The sequence below is a fragment of the Dendronephthya gigantea genome, unplaced genomic scaffold (assembly GCF_004324835.1).
Source record: "Dendronephthya gigantea isolate DGI-Jeju-01 unplaced genomic scaffold, DenGig_1.0 000000F, whole genome shotgun sequence".
In the NCBI taxonomy this organism is placed as follows: Eukaryota; Metazoa; Cnidaria; class Anthozoa; order Malacalcyonacea; family Nephtheidae; genus Dendronephthya; species Dendronephthya gigantea.
In genome coordinates this window covers 6,250,446-6,274,289 of record NW_021163010.1, presented here as the reverse complement: position 1 = coordinate 6,274,289, position 23,844 = coordinate 6,250,446, and the positions used below count along the sequence as shown (strand labels likewise).

Genomic DNA, 23,844 nt, shown 5'->3' with positions numbered 1-23,844 from the left:
ACGTTCAGCAAACAATCGATTTTGTTTTTAAAATATGTTCAATTACTTCATTAAATATAAATTAATCTTTTTTGATACAACCAGGGAGCAGCGTCTTCAGATAACTTAGCATCAAATGTGGTATAACAACTTCCTGAAATGACAAAAACACTTCTCGACGTTTCGAACTGAGGGCCTTCGACAGGAGAGCTAGTAATTCTAGAAGCTACTAACTCTCCTGACGAAGGCCCTCAGGTCCGTCGAAACGTCGAGAAGCGCTTTTGTCTATTTTAGGCAGTTGTTTTACCACATTTGATGCTGAATCTTTTTTGATGTCGAATTCAGTCATCATGACATGAATGAGGAAGTTTAATCGTGTGAACTTGATTTTCATAATGAAAATAGCTAGCGCTACACCACTGGCCCTGTTCCAATTCTTCGCTTATGTACGCAAAGAAAAGCGTAGCTAGAGATATAGGATTTATTACCACAATTGCAACTAATTAATGGCAGGGGTTAGGAAAGTTCGTACTTCGACCATGGTTGTATGCATGTATAGAAATCAAAATTTTATCTTCACGCACAGCACATTAATTAGCCTGCCTTATCGATAATTATCTGAAAAGATGTCTTTTTGGTGTCCAAGGAGTGGCGTATCATTACCAGTACAGCGCAAGGGCAAAATACCTGAAAAAGATGCTTTTCTTGGAGGTGATATTCTGAGTAGTACTGATATAATCTCAGTAGTTGTGAGCGAAATGGTCACGGCTGTACAAAACTCTTTAACCACACTTGCATCTTGCATAGTTAAACCTTAGTTAACTCAGAAATACACAACTCTGGTTGGCCATCATCTGTCTGTAGTTTCAGGTTTGTAGGTTTCAGCCCGCGCAGGTGTATAGCGGCGAGGCGGAATAGCAATTGTCTAATTTTACAATTCTAGATGTCGCCTAATGATTTTGGAATTTATAGAAATATTTTCTTTATTTGATAATAATATGCAAATGACCGAATTCCGAGCATGCGACCAATACTTATGGTCCTATATAGAAGAACCAAAATATATAAGTTATTTAATATGCAAACCGACTTTCGCCCCAAAAATGGAAATAATTTCATTTTACGCGTACAGTTTCAAGTTTACTCAGATGCACGAATATATTTGGTCAGAACGCTTACTCGTGAATTCATTTCGGCAATGACTTAACAATATTATAAATAAACTCGTAGGACGTGTAGTTTAAAATTGGTTTTGTGCTGCATATTGCCACTGTGCGTAGACAATAGAAGATGGACTCTGACTGACATATGAAACATGGGCAAAGCCAAAGGGACATTTAAACTTTTGGGGCACGGGTTTTTAAAGGACATTCAAACTTTGCATTCCGTTTCTGTTTATCATGCTAGAGAGGAATGTAAAATTTTATGGGAAAGACAAAATGAAATCTAAGATTCAACACACTTCAATAAAGTGAAAGCAATCTGTTTGGACACGGATTATTTGACAGTTCGAGAGGGGTTGAAGTGAGCACCTCATAATATTTGCCCTGGATGAATTTTTTAGCAAGTCAACTGGGTTTCGTGACGTCACAGCATTCGCGAGCGATCATTGGTCAATGTGTTACACCCATACGAGTGATTTTGCATTTCCTCAGAGGCCATATTGGATAAAGTAGAGGGAAGTACTTCGTTGATTTACAGATTAAAATTTCATAACATATGCAAGTTTACCTCTATGACACGATGGAATGACCGTGTTGGTCCGCCATGGGTTTATTCTTAAGCGTTGGATAGATTTCTCAGGTTAGTGTTTGGGCTTCCTTGTACGAGCTGTCGATGTTTACCGAACCTTGGTTCAGAAAGATACCCGGAAAATGATAACTTGATCGTCGATGCCAAACATTTGACAATAGCATCGACATCACTTGTGTATGTGGTGTTCTTTACTCGATATCGATAGATGTACGGGCGAATCGCCTGAATGTATTCGTCTGAATCCCGTGCTTAAAAACCAAGCCGTCGCTGTATACCTTGCACTTGAATAAAATAGTTCCAAATTTATTTACTGCGAATGCTTCTTAGGTATTGTATTCCTGCTTGGCCGTTTCAGAATATTGCTCTCTCGTAATCGATTGTGAAAATAGTTTACTTCCCGATTCCGTCTGGGAGTTATTTCCCAATGCTCTAAATGTTTATTGTTCAAATGTTATTAGTGTCACACTGCTTGCATAATAGACATGTTAGACAGTGAATTATATTCACATAGTTATTTTTACTTATAGTATATGTTTCAACTCTATGTATATCGCATATATACCAAAGCAACTATATCTTACATATTTCTCCTTTCTAAAAGAAAGCCATACCTTGATAATGTTCCTTCCTATTATTTGAAAAACAATTTAGTATAAACCTAATTATATAAATAGCATGCTGCAGGGTGCCATGTATGAACGCTCATTACAAAATCTACATGTTTAAATTTGTGCAGCCTCTCAGAACAAAACATATTTGTGTATGTATATATGAAATAAAGATCTGTCTCTTTACCCAGTCTTCCTGTCTTATGCCTTGTAATTAAACATTTTGTTTTTGTTAAAGTTGATGGATAATTGACCAAAATGAGTTAATCTTACTGTTTGCTTATAATCTGCATTTTGATACATTATCCGTAAAGATGCATTAAATAACCAGCATAAGATTTCATTTGACAATCAGCTAGTAAATATCAAGTATAAGATACAATTCAATAATTGGGGTTTGGTACTGAATACAATTCAGGGAAAAATGGTAACCAAATTTATATCCCTAATTACAACTGGCTACCAAAAGTATGCAATACTAAACACCATAATCTATTTCACAATGAAGTATACTGTACTAGCTACTGCACCTATTGTATTGCATATTAGGCATAAATATATGTAACATTGGCATAAAAATATAGCATTATGCTACTAACCGATCACAAATCACAATAACATCAGCATACTTTACAATTGCTTTTGTTTTATTACAATATGCATAATATTGTAATGCATATCAATGAGCTCTGGTAAATTATACCATCAGATATCATTTGTGCATTGAGAGATCTTAGTACATATACCATTTCCATACTAAGCTTATGGTAATTTAAATGTGTAAAATTGTTCATCATTTTTTGAAATCAACTTTTATTGATATACTGTTATAAGCAAAATTTCATCTGATCTACCACCTTCAACTTTTGTTCAAATATATTTGGGATTATTTAGTAATATTCATCTGAATAGACCTTTCCCCTTTTAACTTTCAAGTGTGCAATGTGTGACAGTAGTTGATTATCAACTATACTAAGCAACTTTGAGTTGCAATATCGCTCTGCTTAGCAGTGATTTTGTTGGTAAGAAAACCTTGCCGATTCTTTTTGCTTCTTTGTTAAACTAAATCGCTCCTGAACATGGCGAAATCGCAACTCAAATTGACCTTAATAATCAAATACTGTCACACATTGTGTGCTTGAAACCTAAAAGGAGAAAGGTCTATTGATGACTCCTAAATTCTAAAGAGTACTGTCAGTTAATTAAACTTGAGCTGTTAATTATTTATGGTAATATGTATGCAAATAATGTTTGCCGGGGTCACATACTAAACCCTCATATGTTATGTTGTGTTGCACAGAGTAACAAGTGCAGCAAGAAAAAAATTCTAAGAAAGGGGAGAAATGCCTCCTCCTCCCCCACCACCACCTGGACCTCCACCTCCAAGTACTGCTGTTTCATCACGTCCACCTCCAAAGACGAAGAATAGAGGGGCATTACTAAGTGAGATTCATAAGGGAGCCAGGCTCAAAAAGACTGTCACCAATGACAGAAGTGCACCGTCTTTTGATACTAAGGGTATGTTGACTAAAGGAGTTAGGATATTTTTTTAAATATATTAAACTTGTATGTTGATATTTAAGAAATTTTTCATTTTCCATGTTTCTGTACAGTTATAGAAACATGTGTGGGAGTTCGGAAGAACATGACATAATCAGTGGCCACGTTACGTTTAGTTCTCCCAAACTCCCACTAGTGTTTCCATTTAACAAATAGATAACGTTGAGGGCAAGTGCTTATACCGTACATCTTCCTCTTATAGATCATGGCTCTCGACCAATGAAATTGCTTGAATTCTTAACATTATTATATAAAACTGTATAGAAACACATTACCTCACTTGTCAATTTCCGTGGGAAAAGTCCAGTTTGTCTATACAGTGATAGAAACACACTTCTCCCATGTGCATACTATAAATGTTATATTATATTATAAAGTAAAATTTTTAATATCAGTATTTTAGAAAAATAGGTAACTGTTTACCAAACACATATTGGGACACATTAAAATTTGCTGTTACCTAATTTTAGAACAGATCCATTTGCTAATCATTGTTTTCAATGTTTTGTCATTTTAGGAAAAGGAAGTAGTGGTGGTGGTTCTTCAGGGGGTGGTGCTCCAGCAGGTGGATTGGGTGGAGTGTTTGCTGGTGGCATGCCAAAGTTGCGGCCTTCTGGTGGGTCACGGGGTGGGCCAGGAGGTAAGGGTGTATGACTATATTGTAGTTCTGAACTCTATCTAAGAGGAAGAAGGAAGCTATAATGAACAAGGAAGCATAGGTCTTCTATGTGAATTGAAATTTTGTTTATACATACAGGAGAGTTGGTTTCAGCAATGTTCACACTCTTCATGAGAAGTTAAACAACCAAATAATTCTTTTAGTTGTAATAAAACATGACATTTGCAAGTGTAGACATAAAGTTGCATGTAGTAGACTACTAATGTTTTTAGGCTGACTACAAGTAATTTGCAAATTTTCAGAATAAATTTGTTAATAGTTGCCACAAAATATTTGCAATCATTCATAGTCTGGAGCATTGCAAGTTGTGAAACAGAAACTACAAAAAATTGTGAGTAATGAGATTGGCAAAAAATCACTGCTTTCAAAAAATTTGTAGGAGCAGCCTTAAAACCCCCTGGAATGAGAGCACCAGCACCACGTCCAGCTTCGCCTGGTGGATCACCACGACCAATGGGTCCAAGGGCAGGTTTTGGCAGCAGGGGACCTGGTCCACCGCCCCCTCCAGATAGAGGGCCCCCAGCCCAACCTGCTGGACCTGGTAGAAGATCTGTTCGAGATGCATTACCACCCACTCCCGGAACAGGGCTACCAAGACCACCTCCACCTGGTAGGAACAGTGTGGGTCAAATGAACAGCATGGCTAATTTTCCACCCCCACCTCCAATGTCTATTAATAGAACAAATGGTCCTCGTGCTCCCACTGGACCACCACCTCCACCTGGCAGAAACTCTATGCCTACAAGGGCTGGACCTCCCCCACCCCCTAGAGGTCCTGCTGGTCCTCCACCCCCACCTAACCGAAACACACCATTACCACCACCACCTGGAAGAAGTTCAGCACCACCACCACCTAGTAGAGGACCTACAGCACCTACCCCACCTCCTCCCAGTCGTGGACCTGTAGCACCAACACCACCTCCTCCCAGTCGTGCACCATCAGCACCAGTACCACCTCCTCCTAGCCGGGGACCAGTTGCACCATCACTTCCCTCTCAAAACAGAGGTGGGCCTCCCCCACCAGGTAGAGGTAGCCTTCCAGCGCCACCGTCAAGTAGATCATCTAATACTTCAATAAGAGCCCCCGAGCCAGCACCGCCACCTCCGACTAGAGGCCCTCCAGGACCACCGCCACCTAACCGTGGTCCATCCGGACCACCTCCTCCTCCACCTGGCAGAAGTGGGCCACCCCCACCTCCACCATCTAGAGGTCCACCAGGTCCTCCACCACCACCAAATAGATCAATACCGCAGACACCACCAAACGTGTCATCTTCCTCTCAACCGCCCCCACCACCACCACCTAATCGCGGTGGGATGTCACCCAACTCATCAAGCTCATTTCCCTCTAAAAGTAATTTTAACTCAATAGACTCTGCAAGAAATATAGGTGTGTCCAATAACAAACTTGTGAACGGTCCGCCTTTGCCGCCAGCTAATAGAGGTCCAAGTTCAGATTCAATTAGAAGTCCAAGTACGACTGGTGAGTACATTAAAATAGTGAACGCTAGACGTTTATTGCTTACTTGATGTTTGCCAAAAGACTCAAGTTTTTATCCTCTGTACTGTCGTCATACGTGCAAGCGATTTCTTAAACTGGAACAAATTCTGCAACTGTAGCAACTCGTTTCTATTTTCAGATGATTTTGAAAAGAGATTTAATTTTACCTCGGAGTTACCACCTCCGGAACCTTACAAAGATTTTCCAAAGACATATCCTAGTCAGAATAAAAATAGAAAAGGTAAGAAACATTAAGGGCCACATCCTGTATGCCACGACTATGCGACTTTTGCGTGCGAATTTGCAAGGTGTAAACGGGAAGCAGTCGTCGCTTCGGCTATCGATCCAAGATCACGAAATGCATAGGATTTTCAATCGCACACTCTGAAAGACCACTGACATCTTCCTTCCTTTTCATGCCTAACAAAATTGCTTATTGAAGAAATTGGAGGAACTAAGACGATATCGCTTTAGGCCCATTTGTAACGATTTACATCCACGATTTTATACATTTTAGGTGGTGGAACCCAAAGAGCACCCCCGCCTCCACCGGGTGGACCCCCGAGAACTGGAGCTCCTCCACCACCACCCCCTGCGCCATCAAGAGGTGCGCCGCCGCCACCGCCTCCGCCACCCAGGAGGTGATCCTACCGTAAAAAATATTTACAATGTTTTAAATTGATTACAATTATTGATGGCAAGAATTAACCTCCATGAAGTAGAAGGGAATCTTCAAATTGACTAACCTGGTCCTGTTTCCAGTTAAGCAGGAAACATTTAGATTGGTGGAAGTTAATGCTTTTTATAATAAGGAGAAAATTATATATATTTATTTTGTCTTTGTACTTGGTATTATGATACACCGATAGGTTTCGATCCCGTTTATTCATTAGCTGTTAACATTGTCAATTGGTTTTACCCAATTTGAATAACATAATTGCTCCATTTGATGGATCGATCCATCTATTTTTGAAACCTTTTGTAAGGTTAGTTAACATTTCATATTCTTAATTCACGTTAGTATACCATAGTGGCAATATGTTACAAAGATTAAAATAAACGAAATCTAATTTGTAATTTTGTTTCCGGGTACTGCATCAACTTTCAAGTTAAAGTAATGTGTGTGGATGCTGGGATATGATTAGGACGGCGTATTTTTACCACTGGCACTGCGAACTTAGGAGAGATGCTTGCTTAAAACCTTTAGATAAATGAAACGACGCTGTTAGTCCATATACGCTGGTTGCCATGATTTTATTCGCTTCAGTAAATAACAAGGGGATTAGTAGAAATAAGTTTTTTAATAGTCGAATAATACTGCAATTACATTCCGATTGGCTTTCGGTACCTCACTTTATATTAGCTAATTTTCAACGGGGATAAATGCATAGAAATGAGTTTTGTTTTCGCCAAAGTGTTTTGGTTAATCCAGCCCTCGAACCGAATAATTAATTCATAGAAGTTAAAGCTAAATTTAATTAATAGATAGATGCCTTTAATTAATTTTTGCTGATTTGTTTAAATAATTTTTGCTTTATTCAATGCACACAATTCAGTAACTACGTCGTCACAACATTAGCCTGCCACAACGTCGGATCAATCATTAGTTAAAGAAGGGAGGAAGGTGTCACGACAATAGTAAACAATTTTTTAATGTAAAAAAAATGAACTTGGAAAAAAGTGCTAGGCTTCAAGCGTGCGTCGTCTTATAAACTTCTATAAGGCTAACATAGTACTTAATTACGGTCGTGAATACGCATAGGTTAGTTTCACACATTCACTCAATATTTGCAAAATAAGAGATGCTTTGTGGTCCTACTCTATGCCTTGTGGGAGTCAGGAAATTTTGTTTTAAAATTGCTTATATGGAACACAAGATCAATATTTATAATGCGTAACTTGATCCGATAATTGGACTTAATTAGTAGAACAGGTAAACAAAAAAATATTCCTAAAACAATCAGATTGGACCCACGGAAAGCTTACTTCCTGTTTATAATGCAGGGAATATCGGCAATGACAAAATTTAGAGCTTATAGCACACTTTAAGAACATATTCCCCATACTGTGCTTATAGCCTTTCGCGAGAAAGTAATAATGCACTAGACTATAGTTTTGGTTGGTTTCAAATTACAAAATATCATTATACCGACGTGGTCATATGGGCTATGTGTGCACGAGCGTCTTTTTCGAGCGTTTTCAAGATCGTTTTTGTCTATTTTATTGTTTAAACGCCCTGTCCACATGATCCAGAGAGAAATATGCTTAATATGTTAAATTAGCTTCAACTTCTATTGTAAATTGACGGTGTTTGAAACTGTTTTGGACCGACGTGAAATATTGGTTCAGTTAAAAATTATTTTAATTTTAATTGCTATAATACATAGCATTGTTTCAATTAATCCAATACTGTAATTTATTTTGCCAACTTCTGATTACTTATATTCTGTCCCCGTCCATTGAGTAGTATACCTCCATATCCAGACTATAATCGTAAACCCTAAGGCTATTGGTGTGAAATGACCTTGAAGTTAAGCTAGGTTCATCTCTTGATCTCTCCGGGATGTGTGCGGATAGATGAAAATCAGATCGTCAGCTGGAGTACTGTGTCACTGTCACGTGTTACCTCGGAGGAGCTTCTACATAAAAAACCCATATTCAAATTTTGTTAAATTTAATATCGTGTTTACCAAATACACTGTTTTGGTTGAGAACACTCGTTAACATGGTACCGTCCGAATTCGTTTGCCGGGGGTTTGAGGCAGCGATTATCAGCAAATACTTTTTAATTTGATAGATTTGGTATACTTATTCAAGTCTAGGACTTTTCAACTGAAATTTTCACTGTCTTTTATCAACTTCTAACTTTGGCTTGTCCCAATGGCAATCCGGTACCGTGTGAACCAGTGCCTCAGACAAATTACAGGAACTTTCTTGTTGGTCCGAGCCTCGAGGATTTTGTGTCACAGCAGAGCTAAGTGCCTCCTTGGAGCTGGGAAGCCCCCCCCTACTTTGGGTGCATGGTAATATCTAAGCTCATCCCACATGGTTCCAATCGCCAATAAAGAATTATGACTCAGGTTTTTTATACCTATAGTATTTACTGCTTTTGACCTAAGCGTACGCTTTCCTCGTGATTTCGTTAAACTACTTGGTCCATAGAGTTTCTCACAACGTTTCTCAAACGCATAGACCATTTTCTTAACCACTTCATCAAAAAACACCGACGAGAGATGGGAATGTAAAACAGAACGAAATTCAAATGCGACCTGCATAACAAAACAAAATAACAAGAGATAAGGGTCTAATACAAGTACTCTGTTAAGGCAAAAATGTAGGTAACATACATGCAAATCAATCATTGCTGTTTGTGAATCTCCTTTCAAACCAGGACTAAATCTCCAAACAGTCTTCATGTAATTAAAGAGCTCGCCTTGGGTACACTCTGACTAAACAGAAACAATTTTTCTTGCATATGCTTGTAATCTGATACCAGAAACCACCCTGGTGTCAAACGTTTTAACTCCCTCAACAATGTTGATTGAAGTTAAATTTCTATTATTTACCATTGATAAACTTACCACAACTAAGTTAGGTGGTACTAGTGTTAATACTGAAATGTACCGTTCTACAAGAGGGGGAAAGCCAATTTCTAATTTGCACTTCACATGTCCACCTTCTCTTTCAAAGACTGTTGAGTCCCTGCACCATGGTACGAAATATTTATAATCTTCAACGTGTGACACAACATGGTACAAATTTTCCATTGAAAATCTGAAATAATTAAGCCCGTTTTTTATTGACAAACACATGTATGGAAGAGGGTAAAGGGATAAAGTTACCCAGGGGAAGAAATTGATGTACATTAAAAATATCACAATTCCTATGCCTTCTTCTCCACCAGTAAAGGGAATATACAATTTAGCCACTTCACAGTCATAGGGGTATGGCCAAGTCAATGTGCTGAGTGGCCAAAAAGGCATTAATTGCAATTTACTAGCTAGTAGCCATAATAATGACTAGTGAATAAGCATGAGGAACAAACTTAAAAGGTTCATACTTGGTTTAGGATGTACAAACTGTTTATACATGATTAATTAATTGAAGTGCACACAGTTAGCTAGTACATTTGGGACAGTGGGACTATCAAGGCGGGAGAAGAGTGGTGCTCAATTTAGACAGTGTTTAATTACCCTATTAATTTCCTGTTTGAGTATTCTTTTCGTTTACTTGAATTTAGTATCCCTGGCACTTGGAACAGCCGCCTCGATGGCTGAAATTTAACAGCCATTTTATTTGAACCTTCATATGTTCCGCAATCATACAAAATATTCTTCTGATTACTCAAAGACCTTCTGATTGCTTTCTGATGGAATGGACATATGAAATACGCTGTATACGCACAAAAGAGCCTGAAAAAAAATCGTACATACTATTTGAAAATATTCAAGGTCTTGACAGCACATTCAGATACTACCTTTTATCAACCATTGAAGGTAAAGCTATTAAATAGGATCTCAAATTCCTCTTGACTCTTCGTCCGACATGATAGCCGGCCATCGTTTGTTGACTAGTGACGTCAACAACGAAAGGAAGCTCGAATGGAATTTTTATAAATAAAGGAAATTGCACGAACGATAGCGTTTTTCCTTGAAAGAGGAACTCACATGCATAGTACGCAAACAATAGATTATGTGTTTCCTCTCAGGCTCCCACTGACCTGGAGCAGCTTTTTTGTAAACAAGTTTACAGTGGTTTGAACGTAAATCCATGTTCCAGGAAGTGCATAGCCTCGGGTTAAACGTTCAAGTCTTGTTTGAGAACCTGAGTTACATATTTTTTCCAGCGTCATCCAACTTTTAGAATAAAACCGTGGTAGGAACATGAATCAATAAATTCGATAGTCTGATCTGACTGATCATATAGGTGTTTGTTGAATTGAGGAAATTTTGTCCTCGCTGTAAGGAATTCTGGTTAAACTTAATTTTGGAAAAGAAGTGTCATTTTATAGAATTAAGAAAGAAACTGAAAAAAGTACTAAAGAATTACGTTCAAGCCATTCAAAGGGCTATGTGATTGAGTAGACCGACTATTTATTATCCAGAGTGATTTTTGTTAAAGAATTAGCAAGTAACCACGAACTCGACGCAAAATATGGATCTACGAAAAGTGCCTGATGAAGACAAACTGCAACTATGTCGTCGTTATTTCGTGATGGGATTTGCTTTCCTACCTTTTTTGTGGTTTGTGAATGTCGTGTGGTTCCTCAAGTACGCTTTTTTCGTTGAGCATTTTGAAGGACAGAAGAAAATAAGATTTTATTTGACTGGTTCGTTGGTTGGCTTTCTTGTGTGGTTTGTTGGCTTGGCAGTCTGGATTAGTATCTATCAAAATAACAGAGCAAGTTGGGGGGCTACTGGAGATATGATATCATTTTTAATTCCACTGGGAGAACCATAGATTAGTGTTAGTGTATTGATGATAAATTGTAAATAGATCATAGAATTGGAAGTGAATTTTTGAACTTTTGAACATCCCTGAGTGTAGAAACTATATATAACTGCAGGGTATGGCATGAGCAGACATATTTTTCATTAATTTCATGTAATGTCATTACATAACTTTGTTGAAAGCTTTATGTTGCAAGATGGTGAATTACTAATTGCAGTTACAGAAGACTATTTGCAAAGTAGTAAACATGATTGAGACACCCCCATGGTTGTCACTGAGAATTCTCCTGGGATCTGTTGAAAACTGATTAAAAATATGATAAGATTATATGTATGACTGAGCAGATTTATTTCATGGAACAAAAATGTTAGTCACATATATTTATACCTTTACAATCTATTCTATGGAAAAATATTTTATTTTAATCTCATCAATAACCAACCAGATACCCATGGGTTTGTTAAATATACCCATTAATTAAATAGTATTCATACTTCTGTATGGGTTGTATCATTTATGTTTTTCATACCAATGAAATTTTCTAGGCCATCATTTCTCATTCAATCAAACAATCACACTAAAACATGTGGTACTAAAAAATTGGTTAGACTGCAATTTCTGAATTCTTTTTTTGACAGTTACCCTTCATGAGAGTGGGAGACAAATATAGAACTTCTACTATTTCACTCTTGTTGAGTTGAGCTAATGGTCTTGTTCTTATGAGGCTATGTCGACCTACATAAAGGAAATGTATATTCTCATATTTTCTGCTTGAATTTGCTTCTTGCAATCAAGTCTCCTAGTGGAGCTTGTCTCCCTAATTAGCATGGCCAAACAAGTTCAATATGTTCATTTTTCTTGATAGAATTGTATTAAGGAATGACCTAGACACTTCACGTGACGTCTCTGCACGTTTGTCTTACACTGACTGATCGGCGTGGGTTGACTGGTTTCATAGGTTTCGAACATCTGTATCATTTTTATTTCCATTTCCATTACTGGCATTACACGTTCCCCCCCCCCCGGTTTGCTAGATGGCTTTGTTGTTTCTACACCTAGAGCTGGTTCATGGGTTGTATCCAAAGGATTAAATCTTTAATAAAATGTTAAGAAAACGGTTCGTTTCTGTCAACGAACGACATGGGAGTGAATGTATTTTGGTAGCGAAGGCTATAGGTTAGTATTGTTTTATTACTTTTCGCTTTATTATTCTTTACCGCGAAATAAATATTCGCCCATTTTTGACAGGCACATGCATCATGCTATAATCATTATATGTATATAGATGTTCAAGAGGAACGAAATCGCATTTATCGATAGACATTTTTTAACTGTCTATAATTTGCTTGGGTATAATTTATTTTCAGCGTCACTCAAAGGGTTTATTCGCACCAAAGGAATAGTTGTGGTATGAGTTTATATAAATGCAATTTGGCATTGGGAAAATTTTACGGGGGACGTCATGTTTTTGTAGGCTGTCCTTTTCTCTCGCAATATCCCGTATCTCTATTTGGTAATTTGGATTGATCTACTAGGTTTCCTAGGTTTTTTCACTTGCTTTAATAGAAAGAAAGCCATTGAATGATGCTACAGCTACACCTAACTCCTAATCCAATATATATATATATATATATATATATATATATATATATATATATAATATATATATGGATATATATATATATTATATATATATATATATTCCAATATATATATATATATATATATATATATATTCCAATATATATATATATATATATACACCTGCCTGAGTAATTCAAACCTGAATTGATTACTTATTATTAATTACAGTTGATTTCATAAAACTTTGGCCACTCCAGTTGCGAACTATGTTTTGAAACTGTCAAGTGGGCAGGAAAGTTGTCAATTCCGTTTTGTAATTCGCAACGAAGTTCCGAAGTTCAAATCGAACTCTGGAATTTCAAATTGAACTTTGCGGGCAATTTGGCTCAGTCTTTATAAAATGGCTACTAGAAAATACCAGGGCAATGCAATTACAATATATTTCTTTACTGCATTGAAATTGCTTTGCCCTGGTGATTTATAGTGGCCATTTTATAGCGATTTAGTCAAATTGCCCGCAAAGTTCGATTTGAAATTCCGAAGTTCGATTTGAGCTTCGGAACTTCGTTGCGAATTACAAAACGGAATTGACAACTTCCCCGCCCACTTGACAGTTTCAAAACATAGTTTGCAACTGGAGCGGCCAAAGTTTTATGAAATCAACTGTAAGTATAAATTGGGTTGTTATTTTTATCTATCTCCATTTAAAGATTGGTTGCCTTAAAAAATAGAATTTACATGAATTTCAAAGTGCTTTAACGTTGGACACAGTATGAAGTTGCAATGATGATGCCACTGCATCGTTCTAGTTGAGAATGATGATAACCCTTGCAGACTTGCATTTATAAATGAAAAATCTGATATATGTCAGATGGTAGAATACATTAGATTCAAGAGGAATACATTTATTTCATTAATACTGCACAACATATCCTATATAATGAAAGCATGAAATATACCTTGCCTATCATTTTTTACAGAGTGAGACATGCATTTTCTTTTCCCATAGCATCATTATTAGAGACATTAATTGGAAATGGAGAAAGGTGGGCACTTGGTTGACATTCAAATTGTGTAAAAAAATTGTGAAATCTTGCCATATTTGTTGAAAAATAACTTTATTGCCTTGTGTAGTTGGAAAGCAGCACTTTGACTCAATCTATTCAAAGATCAACAAGCAAAATAAAAAATGAATTTCCTGAACATTTACTTGAACACTGAAGAAATGTTGTTTTGCTTGATAGCTATTGTTTGGTATACAGATATTTAAGACATGCTATATTTATAATCTTATCCTAAAATTCTGATTTTGAGACCTCAGCCATAATATACAACATTTCTTAGTGAGTAAAGGTTTTCACGATAGGAAATTGCAGCATAGGTCCATCGTGCTTCTTTTACAACTATATATACTTACACATGATCAAAGATTGTATGGTACAAATAGTTTTCAACCTTAAATTTCTCTTAGCTTGAAGTGTTGTGAGTTATCTGGATCAACAGTATTAACAGGCAGTACACCAAAAATTCTTGAAACCATTGATATTGAGGTAAAAGACAATTTTTTCAAAGGAAAGTCTATCATGCCACTGAATGATTATTTTACACAATTGATATAGCATTCTGCTGGTTATATTATCAACAGCACTTGTAAGAGTTTCCACGAAGAGTATGGATGTGGATCTACAACACTTGTTTGTTTGATTGGATACTGGGCTAGTGCCTTCCAAGATCTTGTAGACATGGTTTGTAGGAATATATATTTTTATATCATGCATGTCTTTTTCATATATTAAAACCTTAGGTTGAATAATTGGGATCCTTTTATATTGATGTTCTACATTCTGATCTTTCAATACAGGTGATGTTTAGCAATTCAACTTATATGCTGTGTCATGAACTTATATAGTCAAACGTTGTTAGTTCTGGATGATAATTCTTTATTTTATCCACATTTTAATGAAAGAACACTTGAGTAAATAGTTTCTTCATGATAGAAGTATTCATATACTGGTATTCTGAAATTCTTTTTTCACCAAAAATATAGCAATGAGTATACAAAAAAGACAAAAAAAGAATAAAACATTTTCTTAAAGTTTCACAAATTTATTTCGTTGGATGCAAGCATTTATCAGTAGGAAGCTGGGTAAATCCCACCAAAATATTTTAAATAATCATAAATTACATGTATGCAACTTTTTTTGCAAGTTAGAAAAGAAACCACTTTCTTGGAAGGAACTAGCTACTATCCGTTGAAATTATTTTCATTACAAAAAAAGGATAACCAGTTATGTGTTATAGGGTGTTCCTACTACAGTCATAGTGAATACGTTGGATGAAATTTCGGAAGAGATGGAAAATGTTCTGAAACGATCACGTATTTCCCTAAGAAATATTCAAGATGTTGAATTAGATCGTCCAATTTTCCACCATGAGATGAATAATATTATTTTACCTCGATCCCCGTTGAATCGGCCCTCACAGCTGCCTAATAACACTAGCAACAATCGTGTTGAAGCCAATACTCTGAATCATTGCGAAAGGTTTACGAGTTGTTCTAAAAACTTATATACTATTACGGAAAATTCGATGAAATCTTGCTTCTCGGCAGTGCGTCCTAACCGGTCGTCTTGTAAATCTAAAGAGGTCGAAGAAAGTAGTATTCCGGATGAATTTGATGCTTGTTTTGAAGGTCTGTCTGTCAACAAAGATACAAGTAATTGTAATGCTGGTGAAATAAAAGAAAACCCAAGTGACTTTCCGATTGAAGAGAAATTTGAAAAGAACTTGAACGAAATTTGTGGGTCTTTCTTTAAACTGCCAGATATTTATGGGAAACCGTCCCCACATAAAAATACTAAACATGAGACAAATGTGGCTAAAAAGATTCATAAGAAGACGAATGTAAGGGATGTATTTCTTAGAACTCGCAATCTCACGGATGTGTCATTGCTTCAATCAACTACAGTACATTCACAAATTATAGAAAATGATAGAAAGTGCGTTAATGTAAACACAACCTTAGGTGAAACTCGTAGCAATTCAGCGGTATTTAAGGAAAGTTATGAATATAAACAAAGTTCTTCGACCATTAAAGGGCCTAAAAGTTTTGATCCAGATACAGGCCGAAATGACAAAAACTGGTTGGATATCTTGGGACATGGCTTAGCCCATGGAAAAGAGCATGAAATGTCGTTGGCGCTGGAGATTCTTAAAAAGCAGTATAGTTCATCAGGGAAGCTCTATGATCAATTCTCGTTTTTGTTGGACAGTATTTGTGTCCAGACAGTTATGGGGCCAGTTGTAGAAAAGTCTTGTGTTTTAGAAGGTACAGTCGTTGAACTATCCAAAGAAAACCATTCTATCATAGCATGCGATCCAAATACCCGAAGACTGATTGCTTTGGTTAAAGGTGACATCAGCTACAATTACCGACACACTGGTTTTAAAGAATCCGTTCGAGTAACTCGTACTTTGAACAAAGATGATTTCTACGACCTAAGTTTGAATGCCGAAAACGAATGGTTAGTTGAAGTTATGTCATTTATAAAACGTTCGAATTTGGGTGTGATTGCTTTACACGGTCAAATGGATAAAGGATTGCGCGCTAATTTGCAGACTTTAGGTGTGATTATACTTGAAAATTTGAGCGATTGTCAGCTTAATGTTCTTTCCAAAATGACAGAGACGCCGATTTTTTCTTACATCTTGGATTTCAGCGAACATGATTTTGCAAAACAGGTTGTGATTAAAATTTGTGCTGACGTTAGAACTGAACAGCCAGCAAACGGTTGTGCAGTTCAAACACCTGTGTTTGGTCAGGTCTGTCTATGGTCTGTTCAGGAAACTTTCACGTCTGCTCACTCTGCTGTATATTCGGTGCTATTATGTGGTCCAGTTCAAGATTTAGTTAACGACAGTGAACAGAGGTTTTGGAATTGTGCTCATCGTTTGTACAATACGTTCGAAGATCAGTGTGTATTGCCTGGTGGTGGAAATATTGAGGAACGTTGTATGAAACACTTGAAATCTATCAGAGGTGAAGCCTGGGCGTTTTATATGTGCATGCATGTGTTACTTTCGTGATTGCAAACCTATAATGACACTCCTGATTTTAGAAACAAAAAAGATCTGTGAACCATTTATGCAGAGGCGTAGTCGGGGTCCTGGGGGGCAAGCGCGTTTAAGGGGTGTTGGGCGTCATCCCCACCATCCCAACCGCGAAATTTAGAATTCTAGGCCCTCTAAAATTCTGAAATATAAATAGGCGGTTCCCCATGCTGGAGATTTGGGCAAGATCAGAGGTTCGTAACTGGTCTTCTTTACCATGAGATAACCCCTAGCAAATTCTAACCAACTTAACTCCTCCAGCTGATTGGGGGGGGGCAACCTGCCCCCTCTTGCCTAAGGTTGGCTACGCCCCAGTTTTATGCGTTCGATAGAAATTTTTAACGGTGACAAATTAAAGCCCTTTATAAAAGAGTCATTCCACTCATCATTGCAAGAGCTCGATATAGGAAAAACACGAATCATTACGTCATCATCGCTCCTCCCTACGCTGTCATTATCTGATATTCTTATTTTTTATTCGTACAATTCTATGCATTTTAGATCTTAAACAACCTGCAAAAACGCCACCCTGTCTTTGGGTTCAAGAAGACTACGTGTTGTTTCGACCGCTCATCATTGACGCAGTATGCTCGGGTATGAATCGGTTTGTTAGAAAAGTGAATGTCAATATTGAAAATATACCGTCGAGTCACTTTCCACCAAACGTCGATATGAAGGCTGCGGAGAGTTCAAGAACTCTGTTTGACAATTACGGTTGTAAGTTAAATAGCTGGAAAGGAGCAATCAGAATCGTAAAGCTATTTCTTACCTCAGAGTACCATATAATTACTGGAATTTAGAATGAAATGAATGGAAGGTTTTTCTAACTTAACTAACTTATTCCTACCTAATTTCGCGTGCACTTAATTTCACCAGATTTTCATTTTTCATCGACAAAAAATTGATTAAATTACCAGAAGTGGTCTGAAAATTTTATCTTTACAGCTTACGTAGCTTTTTAACAGTAATAAACTAACAACTATTTATATGCTATAATTTGCCAATTGACAACCATGCACTTTTACATCAGCATTCTTTTATCTTGGAAGATGATCAGTAACTGAAATACCATCAAAGCATCAGATTCCGTCGCGCCCTTGTTGGAACAACATATTTCTTTCCAAAAATCGATTTTATCCTACTTTATCAAAACCTGTCCACCCGAAGCAAATAATGCACATTTAAGAGTAAACTTTCCTGAATAACAAGAATACAATCTTGTCCAATTTTTGTTATATTATCGATTGCATGAAATCATTTAATGCACGCGAGAATTATATTTGTTAAAGAACATAAAGGCCCACACAGCCAGGACGCGAATTGGCAACGCGATGCGAATTTTAACGTCTTTTATTTTTCAAAATTAAATAAATTTTAACCTATCATAATATTCTTGTATATTACATAACAATGATACATTTCGACTGCTCTGGCGTCAATAGATTCAAATTTTTGCTTCCAGAATTTAATTTATATGCTTCTGAAAACTCAAAATTCGCGTCGCGTTGTATGTGTCGACCTTAACTGTTTATACGTTTTCATTACGTCGCTTTGCCGGACGAAGCATGCAGCCTTTGAAAATCTGCTCATATGCGTGCGTGACAGGCCTCAGAAACAAATAAAAACCTTGAAAAAAACCATATGGCCAGTTCAGCAAATTACTTATAAGGGGGAATTGTGGTAGTTAATAGTTGCAAGGGATGAAAGACACCCATGTAACCCATGTATCCTTCGAAGCACATTGGCATTGCGGACATCGTCGTGCTATCGTGCTATATATAACTGCCATGATTTCACGTTCTTGATGACAACTGCATTACTGAAAAAATATCTTACATTTACATCCATCCTACATCAACCGACATTATATTTAAAATAATATTCAGCTACCTTTTCAACAAGTAGTTCTGCTCAGTTTTTTTCTTATTCCTGAAAAATATCAGCTAGTTTAATAAATGTCATTGTAGGACCACCCTGTAAGTGTGACTGCAAGCTACGACGTTTTTAGTTTTAGGGCACCAGCCTATATATAATTGCAGGCATTAAGCATGTCCTATATAAACTAGTAATAAAAAGAAAAGAGAACATTACTTGGCAATTTTCAATTTTTTTCATTTTTCGTGCATACTTTTGTGTTTTTAATTTCTTGCCCTGCTACGCCAACAACCTGCATGGGCTCCGAGATTTCTTTTTATTTTCTTGATGCGAAAGCGAAATATTCTTGTGCATGTTGCACATGAATACAAGGAAATAGAGTGCATGTATGCAGCAAAGAAAAGCGTCTCTATATCTACGCCGTTACAGCTTAAGAGACAGCAAGCAAAAATGGTGGACTTCAACAGTCTTGCCTTGGTCCCTTAACTCACTTAAGAACGGTGAACGAAGGGATTAAAGACACTCATATTCATACTCATAGGCATCTATTTATGATAATATCTCTTTCACACTTGTCATCCTTTAAAAATTAGGAGAAACTCATAATCTTTCTTGATGCGTTAATGTAAACAGTAGATTGTCTTCCGATGAAGTCGCCAGGAATATGAACGGTCGATAAAAGAAATAAATGTTCTCCAAACACAGTCAGCTTGTAAGGACACAGCATTTGAATCCAAATGTGTATGGGCGGTTTAAAAGGTAATAAATTGTAGATATATCGCAGGATTTGTAAGTATAACTCTTTGTTACATGTGCATGGGTTTTGAGTACATTTTCATTACCACACAAACATCCAAAGTTCAGAGGACTGTATCATTTTTAGTGTCGTTAAAGCGCAATGAATCACATGAATCAAATTCTTTTAATTAGTTATATCATTGTTGAAATTGTAGGTTGCATTTCTGAAGAATTTGCTGTGAATCAGACAGTTGTTTGACAAACAATTACATAATTATACCATGCATATCTGCTTAAAAACCGCCATCTTGAATTTTTATGAAAAGTGCTAGAAATCCACTTTATTCTCTTAATCTAGACTTTATAATCACACTTTTTATCATCTGACTCCTAAAACTAAAGAAATACATAATATTTATTGGCGCTAAGTTGACGAGTAGTTGATGAGCACTTCACTGATTTTGAAAGACGTGATACAGCCAAATGGAAATGCAATACAAACCTTCCTCATCCTGGTGCTTATAAAAGAACGACCACATTCTCCAGATACGTGACTTTTAACGTGGAATAAGTGTTCTTCAAGACTTCAAGATGTTTTCTTAATCACCACCTCACCGTATCATTTGGCTAATAGCCTAGTTCTCAAGATTAAGACGAGATAGTTAAATCAATGAGAACGAAGAGACAATCCCATGCAATGGCTATGAAGTGATGCTGGAGATTCCTTAGCGACAAAATGATGCGAGCTTATAAAATCTTTACCTTACCTCCTGCACTTACTGTGAAGGTGCTTTCTTCTAGAACCAGTGCATGATGCACTGAGATTACATTTTAACTTTATCAAACAAATATTCTTTTTAGTCCGTTTTTGGAATAGCAAGAGATACAGAGGAAAGGGCGAGCGAAAGGGGAACAGTTTCGGCGATGCAAGAAGCGCATCACGTTTCAGAACCTCACCCTTTGCGTCAACTATCGTCTGCGTCTGTGAACATAAACCCACCTCCCCCCTCCCCTCGGGATGCAGCTAACAGTCACGTGAACGAGAAGAACGTTCAGCCAAAATATAAAAGATGACATCGTCAAATATGACGCTATATTTGGTATAACTATTAGCGACTGATATTTTGTGTGGAATTTATATAATAAAATATTTCTGTAAATTGTGTCCCGGTTTCGTTTTTATATTGGTCGAGTTCAAAACCATGCCTTTATGCTGAGTGCATTATTTACTCCTCCTGACCTGACAGCTCAACATTGCTTCTGATTGGACGAGCTTGTAATTTGAGTAATATGATTACCGTAAATAACCGATTAAGCGATTATTTCAAAGTGAGTAAATAGATTATTTTCTGAAGGCCGATGAATCGAATAAACTTTTGGTAGAGGTTACAGGAAAAAGAAAGTTGGGCTGGTGATTCCCGCTAAGTTCACAGCATGTACGGCGAATCGACGACATGCCCAAGTGTTAGACACGGAGTTAATTAGGAAGAAGGAAAATTTTAAACTATCAGAACTGTCATATGAGCTCGGTTGGAAGAGATATTCGACAATAAAACTTTAAAGCTTCAATACTGGCCGTCGTTCTCAATAGTTTAAATGTTAGGATTAACGCGTTTAAATAAAGAATCGTTTATTTCTACATTTTTTAGCGTTGATTTATATCTTCCTAAATAGGCGCCGCGGCGCTTATTCAACAACGGCGATTATTAATTTTTTTTATTAAGGCGCGGCGCTTATTCGAGAGCGGCGCTTATTCGAGTAGCGGCGCTTAATCGATCATTTACGGTAATTCTCTCCTTTCATTTCTGATGTCCAGGCTCAGGAGAAGAGAATTAATCATATTATTTAAATTACTATGAACGTCCAATCAGAAGCGTTGTTGAGCTGTCAGGCCGGGAGTATTCATCCAATAGGATGAGTTTATTTCGCAGACACGAGGAGCGGGTGAAATGAATATGTGCTTTTGATTCCATTTTGAGACATCACTTCAGCGCTGGTCTTCGAAGAATAAAGATGAGTCTCCTCCATGCCAAGAAAATTTCAACAGAAATTTCTATCAGATTGCTATCTTCTTCAGCAGAAGAGAAGTTTAATAGAAGTTTACTATCTCTGACAGACTGTCGTTGGTGTTATACCAGGTAATATGCCTTTCCCTTTGCCGCGTGTTTTATCAGCTTGTTTCATCGTGAGCTTTTGGGCCGAGGTTCCACGTGTCTTTAGTCCATTTCTTGTAATGCCTCTCTCGTAGTGTTCTTGTTGTGTTCAGCTTCAAATACAAACTTGAATAACTAAGTTGCTTTATATTCTTTTCATGCAGAATTTTGACGAATTAAAGCGAAGTTAAACGATAAAATTTGTAAACAAGAGATTGACTACCGATAAATGGCGGCTGAACTGGCTCAAGATAACTCGCCTTTGAAGAGAATGCAAGTCTAGGCTTTTTCTGGGGACTTATTGATGATATGAGAAAGGTAATATACGTAAATCTTACCGTTGAGCCGCTAACCTTCCCTCTAACCTCACGCAAATTACGTTTGAATTGAGTTCTAAAGACCTCAGCGGTGAACTAATGGTGCCTTTTATTCTTCCAGGTGGAGTTTGAGAGCTTAAAACCAAACTGAATGAAGTGAAGTGGGCAAGAAGTCCTTTACTGTAGCTGAAATTGCCCAAGACGACTCGCATTTGACACAAGATAATTCGCCTTTGAAGAGAAAGCACGTCTACGCCTTTTCTTGGGACTTGTTGATGATATGAGAAAGGTAATATACGCTAAATCTTGTGAGAGCCGCTCCAATCGCAAGCAATTACCTTTGAATTGAGTTCTAAAGACCAAACCAGTAAACTAACATTGCCTTTTGTTCTTCCAGGTGGAGTTTAAAAGTTAAAACCAAACCGAATATAGAAATGAGCTGGGAAAGAAAACCCATTGCTGAAATTCCCCGAGATGACTCGCATTTAAAGAGACGGCAAGTCCAAAGCTGCTCTTCAAAGTTGCTGAAATATACAGGTAATTTTGGGTCTATTTTATTCAAAATAGGATGGGAAAACGTGAAACGCTTGATCAGGCATCATGCGTTCTCTCAACTGAATAATCACCGCAAGTTTTCTCCCGGTATTTAAGCTCCCTTCATCGAAGGTAAATCCTTGAAATCGCTGTCTATAACAAGCATTCTTTTGGCTTTATTGCAGGTAGCGATTTAGCGGGTCAAGTCATTTGAAACAACGACAAAACCTGTTCATAATAAAACGTGAGTATTAAGCAATTGCATGAACATTTTTAGATAAACCGAACAATGGGGAGTTTATGCATGATTCAGGTCAAGAACGCCGGACAACGGCCGCATGATAATTGAATATGAATAATGGCAAGGAAATACTTGAAATCCCAAAGGGTTTTATCGATGTTGTTTTGGGTCTGTTTACAATCCCGATTTTACGCGTGTTTCTTCTCAATAAAAAATGTAGTTTGCTTATTTCTTTAATCTTATTTCAGGTTGATGGGCTGTGTTGAGCTATTACCGACAAACCAAATCGACGGCAATCTACGCCTAAAGTAGGCAATCTCGACGGCAGATCTACGCCAAATGTAGGCCCACTTTGACGGCAAATCTACGCCTAATGTAGGCAACCTCGACGGCAAATCTACGCCTAATGTAGGCAACTTCGACGGCAAATCTACGCCTAATGTAGGCAACCTCGACGGCAAATCTACGCCTAATGTATAAGCAACCTCGACGGCAAATCTACGCCTAATGTAGGCAACTTCGACGGCAAATCTACGCCTAATGTAGGCAACCTCGACGGCAAATCTACGCCTAATGTAGGCAACTCGACGGCAAATCTACGCCTAATGTAGGCAACCTCGACGGCAAATCTACGCCTAATGTAGGCAACCTCGACGGCAAATCTACGCCTAATGTAGGCAACCTCGACGGCAAATCTACGCCTAATGTAGGCAACCTCGACGGCAAATCTACGCCTAATGTAGGCAACCTCGACGGCAA

The 23,844-nt window shown here is 37.4% G+C and overlaps 3 protein-coding genes across 4 annotated transcripts; 2 read left to right on the top strand and 1 right to left on the bottom strand.

The window, feature by feature from the left end:
• Nucleotides 1-1,612: 1,612 nt before the first annotated feature.
• Nucleotides 1,613-7,141, top strand: LOC114518608 (basic salivary proline-rich protein 2-like). The gene is made up of 6 exons (XM_028538624.1): nt 1,613-1,782; nt 3,643-3,860; nt 4,420-4,542; nt 4,961-6,064; nt 6,222-6,323; nt 6,600-7,141. Exons 2-6 carry the CDS (start codon nt 3,686-3,688, stop codon nt 6,725-6,727), a joined length of 1,632 nt encoding a protein of 543 aa, XP_028394425.1. The 5' UTR covers nt 1,613-1,782; nt 3,643-3,685; the 3' UTR covers nt 6,728-7,141.
• A 1,285-nt stretch (nt 7,142-8,426) lies between these two features.
• On the bottom strand, nt 8,427-10,680 carry LOC114519840 (coenzyme Q-binding protein COQ10 homolog B, mitochondrial-like). 2 transcript variants are annotated; one of them, XM_028540029.1, is made up of 6 exons: nt 10,560-10,680; nt 10,276-10,494; nt 9,664-9,856; nt 9,430-9,531; nt 9,174-9,351; nt 8,427-8,721 (listed from the first exon to the last, which is right to left on the bottom strand). In XM_028540029.1, exons 1-6 carry the CDS (start codon nt 10,640-10,642, stop codon nt 8,705-8,707), a joined length of 792 nt encoding a protein of 263 aa, XP_028395830.1. In that variant the 5' UTR covers nt 10,643-10,680; the 3' UTR covers nt 8,427-8,704. The 2 variants fall into 2 exon arrangements, with proteins under 2 accessions (XP_028395830.1, XP_028395824.1); XM_028540023.1 differs by lacking the exon at nt 9,430-9,531.
• A 1,904-nt stretch (nt 10,681-12,584) lies between these two features.
• On the top strand, nt 12,585-18,683 carry LOC114521795 (Bardet-Biedl syndrome 12 protein homolog). The gene is made up of 6 exons (XM_028542337.1): nt 12,585-12,709; nt 14,127-14,163; nt 14,589-14,667; nt 14,737-14,862; nt 15,419-17,156; nt 17,729-18,683. Exons 1-6 carry the CDS (start codon nt 12,637-12,639, stop codon nt 18,025-18,027), a joined length of 2,352 nt encoding a protein of 783 aa, XP_028398138.1. The 5' UTR covers nt 12,585-12,636; the 3' UTR covers nt 18,028-18,683.
• The last annotated feature ends 5,161 nt before the right edge of the window (nt 18,684-23,844 follow it).

What these genes read in the sequence shown, in the direction of transcription:
- LOC114521795 (XM_028542337.1), top strand. Translation starts at nt 12,637, where the DNA reads ATGTTAAGAAAACGGTTCGTTTCTGTCAACGAACGACATGGGAGTGAA. An exon ending in TTAATTGGAAATGGAGAAAG is followed by an intron (nt 14,164 to 14,588) that starts GTGGGCACTTGG and finishes AATTTCTCTTAG; the next exon opens with CTTGAAGTGTTGTGAGTTAT. An exon ending in TTGAAACCATTGATATTGAG is followed by an intron (nt 14,668 to 14,736) that starts GTAAAAGACAAT and finishes CAATTGATATAG; the next exon opens with CATTCTGCTGGTTATATTAT.
- LOC114518608 (XM_028538624.1), top strand. Translation starts at nt 3,686, where the DNA reads ATGCCTCCTCCTCCCCCACCACCACCTGGACCTCCACCTCCAAGTACT. An exon ending in ACCGTCTTTTGATACTAAGG is followed by an intron (nt 3,861 to 4,419) that starts GTATGTTGACTA and finishes TTGTCATTTTAG; the next exon opens with GAAAAGGAAGTAGTGGTGGT. An exon ending in TAGAAGTCCAAGTACGACTG is followed by an intron (nt 6,065 to 6,221) that starts GTGAGTACATTA and finishes TTCTATTTTCAG; the next exon opens with ATGATTTTGAAAAGAGATTT.
- LOC114519840 (XM_028540029.1), bottom strand. Translation starts at nt 10,642, where the DNA reads ATGGCCGGCTATCATGTCGGACGAAGAGTCAAGAGGAATTTGAGATCC. An exon ending in TCAAACAGGAAATTAATAGG is followed by an intron (nt 9,857 to 10,275) that starts GTAATTAAACAC and finishes TAATTATTTCAG; the next exon opens with ATTTTCAATGGAAAATTTGT. An exon ending in CAGCAATGATTGATTTGCAT is followed by an intron (nt 9,352 to 9,429) that starts GTATGTTACCTA and finishes TTTGTTATGCAG; the next exon opens with GTCGCATTTGAATTTCGTTC.